At 37.9% G+C, this 9,751-nt stretch overlaps 1 protein-coding gene across 8 annotated transcripts in view; it reads right to left on the bottom strand.

Annotated features, from left to right (window-relative positions):
- The window catches only part of XPO4 (exportin 4), a 122,445-nt gene that overhangs the window by 5,050 nt on the left and 107,644 nt on the right, over nt 1-9,751 (bottom strand). For all 8 annotated transcript variants that reach the window (XM_025462739.3, XM_025462738.3, XM_035716628.2 and 5 more), the window contains 4 exons: nt 5,208-5,326; nt 3,605-3,735; nt 2,839-2,956; nt 2,332-2,424 (listed from right to left, as the gene is read on the bottom strand). In XM_025462739.3, coding sequence (XP_025318524.1) covers nt 2,332-2,424; nt 2,839-2,956; nt 3,605-3,735; nt 5,208-5,326 — 461 coding nt within the window. The remainder of the gene's footprint in view (nt 1-2,331; nt 2,425-2,838; nt 2,957-3,604; nt 3,736-5,207; nt 5,327-9,751) is intronic.

Below are 9,751 nucleotides of genomic sequence, written 5' to 3'. Positions count from 1 at the left end.
CTATTGAAGAGATAAAGTACACATAAGAACATTTATCTTCCTCAAATGACACACAAGTAGATCACATCAGGTCCTGGGATGTGGGATCCTGCCTGTGGGATTCTGAAAGGCAGGGTCTGACAGCTCTTTTTCTTTTATATTAAGGTGTAGCTGTCATATAACATATTAGTTTCAGGTGTACAACATAAAATTCCATATTTGAATACACTGTGAAATGATCACAACGCTTTTTAATCGTTAACATTTAGTGCAAGTTTACTGTATTTCAGGTAGTATTCCAGCCATTTATATTAGTAACTCACTTTTTATAACAATCTTATGAGGTAGGTATTGTTTATACTATTTCACAGATGAAAGTTCTTACATATAGTGAGATTAAGTAGTATGTTCCAGATTGTACAGCTTTTAAGCAAGAATCTAGGCTGCATGGCTCCAGAAGTCATGCTAGTTATCAACTTTGTTGGGTTGCCTCTTCTCTGTTTCCCAAACACATTATTCATTTTTATTTTACATTTTATATATAACCTAAGTCTGACTTTCAACAGTTTCCCAGGGGTTTATATAGAAATACTGTCAACACAGTTCTGAGGATAGCAGATCCCCACAAAGGCAGACAGGAGTTGTTTGGGAGGAGGTGGTATAGCAGGAGGAGTGTATTTTAGTCCTTTCTCAAGATGGAAGTAGAACACTTTGAATGAGGAAATGTAACTCCAAGCTAGTAATAGACCCAGTGGCTCTGGGAGAAAGGGCAGGAGAAGGAGCATAAGAAATACAGGAACCTGGGGTTAGGGGTGCGGGTGTATGTGTAGCGCTTCTATTTTAATGCCTTCTATAATAAAGCCTTACATAGAGGAGTAAGTGCAGGGTTAAGGGACACTCAACCAAAACAGATTTCCAAGATAAGCTCTCTTGAAGAAAAAAAAAAAAAAAAAAAAGTGGCTCGGACACTATTTTTCATTAACTTCTTGTGATATCATGATAAACCAAAATGGTGAAATGAAATGTTAATTCTATTTAGAAAGGAAGAGTAAGGCATAGCATGCCATCCCTGACCCACAAGCATGGAACCAGGATGGCGACCCTAAATGCTCTATCCAAGGGACAGACCTGCTCACAGAGGACTAAGTATAAACTCAAATAATTTCCCTCTTCAAAAGAAATGGTAGTCCCTCTGGGGCCAGACCCAGCAAGATATTATACTAGTTAAACCTAAACCCTGCTCTCTTTTCTACAATGTGTAAATATGCTTTTTTAAAAAAAGGCAACTGGAATGCAATGGCTTACATGTATGGGAATAAGAAGCCTCTGTTCCTAGTAAGCAAAAAGGAAGTCAAATGATAGCCAAAGGCCACAGACCTGAGATGGGCACCATCTGTAGAAAGTTGTACCTACAAAGGACAGTAAGAATTGAAGTCCCAGAGTACCTTCAGCTTGGGGCACAGATGGTATAGGAAGTCTATAGGAAGGCCGTCTTTAAGTAGTATGAAAGGTCTCTTTATTAAAAACGTAATTAAAATCAAAACCTCAGTGCCACTCACAGCAAATGCTATGGACTCTGTAAGGAAGAAAAGCTTTTTAATAAAAATGAAGTCAATCACTTTTAGTCATGCTGGGACGTTTATATGTGCTTGGTGGTGGGGGCAGAGAGACAAAAAATGGGGAAAGGAGTGTTGGGAAACTGAGGCAGCTGATGATCCAATATGATTCTACTCATATACCTGATGGGTACCTTATCTACTGAATAGGGAGGGAACACGTGAGCTAGCATAACTTTTCTTCCATAATATCACCCCAACAGTGAGTGAGTGCTTCAGAGTCTCTAAAGGCTGAACAAAATAAAATGAAACAATATACTCTTTTCCATAATGTAATATGAAATAATACACTTTCCATATTATGATAAGAATTAACACATTGTTGATTTCTATGTTTTCCCATGGCCGACTCCTCTGGGTCCCCATTTCATTCATCTGGTCTCCCTTAGAAAACTATGAGTTTCTCAAGGACAGAAACCACGTCACTACTATTCTTTCACATCAATTCATGGTTCCTAGCACTTGTTTAAGGACAAGCGTTAGGGCAACAATCAATGCAAAGAATGATTCCTAACAGTGTAGTAAGGAAAAGCAGTCTTTATTAACTGACAAATAGATGATCAAATAAATAGAAAAAGTCAGAGCTAACAGGAAGTAAAGAAATATAGCCTCACTGAAACAGAACTAAAGCACCGAGTCATTGATTCTCTAAGAAATAGATTACTCTGCATGAACAATCTCCTTGCTAAAAAAAGGGGGGGGGGTAGAGTCCCACAAAGAGACTTGTGTCTGGTACCTGATGCAAACACACCAACGTGTAGAAAGCTTCACCTGCTGCAGTGGTCATCTCTGTGTTGTGCTTTTGCAAAACCAGCATATCAAAAACCAGCTGAAAGTACACAATATAAAACCTCTAAATAAAAATATATAATGATAATACAATATTCCAGCCCCTTCCCATCCCAAAAAAGAAAAAGGTATGGTAGTTGTTCTTATTTAACAAATCTGAAAATTAAAGAAAACAGGTTTTTAAGAATCCAACAATAATGTACAGATGTTACTCCTTGCTGTGATATGTGTAATCATCAAATGACCAAATTCCCTGTTACCTTTACATCAGTTTTCAAGAATAAAGTGGAAAATAATGTATCCAAGGAGTTGATCTCCACAAAGCGCAGTGAACAGAAAGTAACGATTTCCTGTTTTATGAATGATGCATTTCCTCATTTGAATGAAGATTTGCATGCACTGACCATACTTATTTAAGCAGATGGTTTCACAGCTTACCACCCAAACATCTTACCTTAAGAAAGTGCCGTGTTGCTAGAAAAAGTGGTGAATCTGTTTCTTGTGCTTTAGCACACTGTTCAGCTAATGGTGTCAAAGCTTCCAGGCAAAGCTGGCAAACTTCCGAACTCATTCTGATCACGAAGGTCAAGGAACAAACTAGATATAATTTGACTTATAAAAGATTAAAAAGTTATAGCTATTATCAAATTCTAGGACTGAATATAGAGAAGTGAGTAGATTAGTGTGCAATACAGCATTATGTGAGAAAGGTTTCCAGTGTTTCTGATCATGAACACATGATTGACTATTCTCTAAGATCAGAGACTCACCAACAGTATATTATTAATTGGGGCTCTTAATGAATGACTTTGGGACCAAGCACCAAACGCCTTGAGATTGGTGAAAGGAGAGATGAGGCAAACTAACAAACAGAACTACAGCAGTTAGAGAGATGACTGCTTTCTTAAAAATAAAATGAGGGCAGCCCAGGTGGCTCAGCAGTTTGGCGCCGCCTTTGGCCCAGGGCGTGATCCTGGAGACCCAGATTGAGTCCCGTGTCGGGCTTCCTGCATGGAGCCTGTTTCTCCCTCTGCCTGTGTCTCTGCCTCTCTGTGTCTCTTGTGAATAAATAAATAAAATCTTAAAAAAAATAAAAAATAAAATAAAATAAAATGAAACCACAAAAGAATAATTAAAAATCCAAATTAAAAAAAATTTTACTTTAGGTAAGATCTTTCTCCCCACATGACAAATGACAATGATGTTCATTTAAAGGATATGATGTCATTCCTAGTTCTAGAGAGTACATCAGACTTTTAAAAAGATCTTCAGGAAGCTGTGGTATTTTTTCAGGAAAAATCTCACAGATAAATGTAATTAATTTGTAGTACTGATTACAAAGGGTTGGAAACTGAAAAAGAAATATTAAATATTTAGATGCTTACTGGTATTTAATTTCTATTTTCATTAATGCAGTAAAATAAAGTAACAACCAATAAACTTTATGATTTCTTAAAACTTATTCAAGATATAGAAAACATGAAGACCAAATTAAATATGAAAAGAAGTTATAATAGAGGGAATATTTTTGTAATACAAGGGTAATACATAGTAGAAACAATTATCTTCTGGACAGTTAATAAAAGCTACAGCCAATTCCAGATAATCTGTTTACCTTGAAAAAGCAAACAAAGCAGCCAAATTTCAAATTATTAAATGATCTATGATTAAAATTTTGCAAATGTGTTTATTTGCATTCCATCATGTTAAAAAAATACCAAAAGGTAATACAAATTGTTAAGATTATGTACAGAATAGAATATTCACTCCTTCACACTTCCAAAAGCTGGTTTCAGAGTCCTGAAAACTGAAGTAGAAAGTAGGCAATCTACACTTTAACCTTACTGAATACACATCTAACTGTTTAATGGTCTATTTGATGAGGAAAAACCCCCAAACCAAACCAAAAAACCCTACCAGCAAAGCAACAGACAGCTTACTACACTTCCCCATACCATTGGTGGTACATGACTATCAGCTCATGGGTCCTCAGACTCCTCTCCAAAGAACATTTCTCAACAAAGAAGCATGTGATCCCAGCCCATTCCATGGGAATCGGGCAACACCTCCTACTTTTCCAACTACTTCTCAACCTCTATCTCCTCCCCTCCCACGACCAACTTCTCTTTCCCTCTCCCACTCTACCTTGTGTGAGAGCTCCACAAAGGCACACATGTATTTCCAATTTCCTCATCATCTCTATCTTTGTCCCGTCTTACACTCTGTGACAACTCACAAGACAGATTCTCCTCCCTTGTGGTACTTAAAGGAGGAAGAATGGGCAGCCTCACTCCCTCCACATCCTCAACACTAACTGGGCAAGCCAAGACACAAGGTCACCAGAATGTACATAAACGTAAAAACTGTTTTAGTCTTGGTTTTGTACAACCCCATTTCTACCTGGGGTGGCTAGAAAATGCCTTCTATTGATCAATCCCTCAAATTTAGGAATGATGTTCAAAAGTATCAGTGGAATACACCCAAACACACAACTTAATTTGCTTAATGATAAATGATGAGGGAATCAAAACTGCCAACATTAGAACTAAGTTTCTAAAAGAATCAGTCTTTCTCTGTCACTAATTATCAGTGAACATAAGATACTGGAGCAGGATTAAAGGAGGGCATGAGCTGTGTACCAAGCTGCATGCATGAGTGCGAATGACACACAATCAGAACCTAAATTCTAGTTTTCATGTGTGCTCAACAGTTAAGCAGGTACTTATACCCTCTTAATTAAATCAGAGATATATTCTTGTCTAAAACATCTTTTAACTCCAAACACACACATTTTGGATGTTCATATTCGCTGTCTTTAATTACCTTCAAAAGATCTTGTGACATCAGGGGCAGAATTAGGTTCACTCCATATAAAACCACATCAGCTGCGGACACAGACCTGTTTGCTGCTTGCCCTGGCTCATGTCCTCTGAACACTTCATCTATTTAAAAAAAAGAGAAGAAAGAAAAAAAGAAAGAGAAAGAGAAAGAGAAAGAGAAAGAGAAAGAGAAAGAGAAAGAAAGAGAAAGAGAAAGGAAAGGAAAGGAAAGGGAGAAAAGAAAAGAAAAGAAAGAAAAGAAAAGAAAAGAAAAGAAAAGAAAAGAAAAGAAAAGAAAAGAAAAGAAAAGAAAAGAGGGAAAGGAAAGGAAAGGAAAGGAAAGGAAAGGAAAGGAAAGGAAAGGAAAGAAAAGAAAGAAAAAGAAAGAAAGAAAGGTCTTAGAATTGCAATATTAATAAAGAGATAGATAAATTACACTCAAACCCTTAACCCAAAATAAATCTGAGTGGACATCTGGTCAGTCTTACCCTGGGTCATCCTTTTGTATTTTACTTTTTAGGATCTCTGAGTACCTGATGTAGATATTCTGTGTTTATATTATTATTCTACAATGATTTACAAAGTAAAATCTATTCCTCTGATATACTACACTGTAAGTTAAACAATTTCCATAGTAATATTTATTTTATCTTAGATATGTGACATCTTTCTATGCTGTAAAGCAGTGGGGGAAAACACAGAAATTAAAATGTTACAAAAAAAAAGAAAATAGCTAAAAATGGGTTATTATCTTGCATCCATAAAAAATGCTTATAGGGATCCCTGGGTGGCGCAGCGGTTTAGCGCCTGCCTTTGGCCCAGGGCGTGATCCCGGAGACCCGGGATCGAATCCCACGTCGGGCTCCCGGTGCATGGAGCCTGCTTCTCCCTCTGCCCGTGTCTCTGCCTCTCTCTCTCTCTCTCTCTGTGTGACTATCATAAATAAATAAAAATTTAAAAAAAAAATGCTTATAAATTAAGAATTCTCCTAAGACCTAAATAGTTGGAGTGAGCAAAATCCACAAACATCTAACAAAACCAGAAGCCCAATGAAATACAGTTCATTCTGCTCATTAATGAAACAATGCAAATTTTTAAGATACTACTTCTGATTCATTAAATTAGAAATGACTTTTAAATGATAACTTTTAAATGCTGGTGAGGATAAAGTTTAACAGCTACCCACAAAAGTAACACAGTAAGAGAGTCTCTTGAGCACTGTCTGTACTAAAGATATAATCAGAAATTCAGACAGAGATCTGTCCACAGAAGAGATTGTTATATCACCATTTATAACAGTAAAATCATAAATATTCCAAATCTCCACTATTAGGGAATCAGGTTAAATCCCAAAATGTGGGATACCATGCAGCCATCAAAGGTCATAAAAAATTTCAATGACAAGGAAAAGGCTAATAACAACACATTAACAAAAAAAGGGGCAGAATATCAAATTATATTTAGAGTATGAGCACAAAATTATACAAAATAACCAAAATGCCATTTACACTTGATTCTATATTATGTCACAGTATGGAGGACATTTTTCTATCTCTGCACTTTAAAATTTTTCTATTAAGAGCAAATTACTTTTAAAACAAAAAAAGATAAAATCAGGTAAAAAAGCATTTCTACTTAAAAATAACTTTTTCAGCTTGTGAACTTCTTCCTCAAGAGTTTCTGTTCCAGCTGGAAGAATCTCATGTTCTGAAGCTGGGCACTGGTAAACCTGGATTGCATCAATCAGGAAGCCTATTCTGGAGCCCTGGGAAATGGGTTTTGGAGCTCTCACCCAGCTCTCAGGGCTTGCTCCTAAAAGATAGTGCTCTCAGGCCTATACAGAAGGTCCTGCCTTGTGCTTTGTGGGACTCAGCTCTCAAGCCACAAGCTCTCCTAAGAATTCAAGAATGTAGAGCAGAGGCCCATTTCCACTTATGCTTTTAATCTTCCACCTACTATGTTAATTGCATTTCATAATATTTAAAGTATTTTCTATTTTATCTCAATTATCTTTACTTTAAAAATAAATCACCTTCCTTGCTGCCATCTATTTTAACAGGTACTGCTGTTTCTTTATCATTTTCTATTTTAATTATCTTCATTCTTCCAATTTTTAACCTTATCTACTCTTATTTTAGTTTTCCCCATTCTCCCTCATTTTATTCTCTTTTACCCCTGTTTGTACTTTCAAATCCTGAGCATTTTAGCCTCAATTTCTTTTCTTCTTCTTCTTTTTTTTAAGATTATATTTATTTATTTATTCATTCATTCATTCATTCATTCATTCAGAGAGAGAGAGAAAGAGAGGCAGAGACACAGGTAGAGGGAGAAGCAGGCTCCATGCAGGGAGCCCGATGTGGGATTTGAACCCGGGTCTCCAGAATCATACACCCTGGGCTGCAGGTGGCACTAAACTGCTGCGCCACCGGGGCTGCCCTCAATTTCTCTTCTTAATGTTCTATTATGACTTCAATCTTTTTGCCTTTTTATTGTGAAAACTTGCCATTCAACTATACAATGTGTTCTTAGAGCTGCAAATTGCACCACGACCTTGACAGGGATGTTTTTCCTTATTCATAACCTTTAACGGCTCTTCCCATCCCTTTTAAGACAAGCTCTTAACTTTGAGTCAGACTTCTCAGAGTACAGGGTTCTTGACCTGGGTCGTTATAGCCCTGGAAAGTATACAGCTGAGTTCCTAAGAGTTCACAACTCAACTAAAAGCCTTGCAAAAAACTCTGAGGGTGGTGTAACATACACTTTTTTAAGGGAATGGCTCAGTAACTACTTCAGATTTTAAAGGCACATGTGCTCTAGAAAAGGTTAAGAACTCCTGGATGGAGAAGCATCAACCTGAACAAATCAGAAAACATGGGAATGACACTTGGTGAGAGGCTGGGCCTAGAAAAAGAGGGGCAGCTGAGGTTTTGGTGTAGAAAGAATTCACTGAGGGAACATGAAGGACGGAGCTTTTGAAACCATCTCTCCTAGGTACCCCTAGTTAACTGTGAAGGAGGGTAAGCCCTCTGTACTGTAACACTGGTAGTGCCTAGGGGAGGGCAGACATTGCAAAAAACTATTTTTAGTGAATAAGGAAAATAACCCAATATAGGAAACAGAAAGAAGAATCTCAAGTAGTGGGGAAAAGTGGAACATAACAGGACCCAACTCAGAGAATCTTATAAGGAAGTCAAAAGTGTCTGCACAACATTTGAAAGGAGGCTCTAGATAGGATTCATTTTTCTCTTAGAAAACAAGATCCCTTGTGGCTTAAGGCATGGTTGCCAGTGGGTTAATAGGCACATGAAGTAAAACTATGTAAAATAAATGATATTTCAATTACTAATAAAGTTCTTGCCTATAGTAACAACGTTTTTTTACCTACTGGTTGCCAGGAACAATGCTAGGCATAATGATACTTTGTAGCTAATTTTTAAAGATTTTATTTATTTATTCTTGAGAGACAGAGAGAGAGAAGCAGAAACATAAGCAGAGGGAGAAGCAGGTTCCCTGAGGGGAGCCCGATGTGGGACTCAATCCCAGGACCACACCCTGAACTGAAGGCAGACACTCGACCACTGAGCCACCCAGGTGTCCCTGTAGCTAATCTTTAAGACATTTCAAAAGGTATTTATTATGGTGCCCTTTAACAGGCACTTTAATAGTCAGAAAAAGTGAAGGAAAGCTAACTAAGTTAGGTCTTCCCAAGTGTGGCCTGTCAGCTCCAGAGTTCAATGTTTCCCATCCCAACAAGGTTCCCAACCAAGCTGCAATCTGGAAAATGCTACAGTTTTCGTGGGTAGCTACCTCAGAGGAGAGAGAGGAGTGATTTAGTCAATAAAGTGTAACTCAGAAAAGACTGGCCCCTGGGATCTCATTCAGATGCTGGGATGTAAATATCTGTCCTACAATTTACTTGCTATAGATCTGTGGGCAAGTAACATGATTTTCTCTGTGTGTTTCCTCACTATAAAATGAGTATAACAACGAAACCTATTTCTTGCCACTGTAATATGAACAGTGATTGGCATTTTTAAGAACCTAATAGATGGAAGGTATGATTACTATTATTCTTATTAGACAAGAGCCAAGCAGGAAAGGAATGTTGGTCCTACCTTCACTCAACCAAAGAGACTGACTTTCATGATTTTGTAAATTGAACTTCCTCATAAAACTTCACTTAAAAACATTCCTTTGGGGATGCCTGGGTGGCTCAGTGGTTGAGCATCTGCCTTTGGCTCAGGAAATGATCCCGGGGTCCTGGGATGGAGTCCTGCATCAGGTTCCCCACAGGGAGCCTGCTCCTCCCTCTCTCTGTGTCCTTCATGAATAAATAAATAAATCTTAAAAACAACAACATTCAGGCAGCCCTGGTGGTGCAGCGGTTTAGCGCTGCCTGCAGCCTGGGGTGTGATCCTGGAGATCCGGGATCGGGTCCCATGTCGGGTTCCCTGCATGGAGCCTGCTTCTCCCTCTGCCTGTGTCCCAGCCATTCTCTCTCTCTCTCTCTCTCTCTCTCTCAATAAATAAATAAATAAATAAATAAAT

Source organism: Canis lupus, chromosome 25, assembly GCF_003254725.2.
Source record: "Canis lupus dingo isolate Sandy chromosome 25, ASM325472v2, whole genome shotgun sequence".
Lineage (NCBI taxonomy): Eukaryota > Metazoa > Chordata > Mammalia > Carnivora > Canidae > Canis > Canis lupus.
The sequence above is the reverse complement of the archived record's forward strand: the minus strand, read 5'-3'. Positions and strand labels throughout refer to the sequence as shown.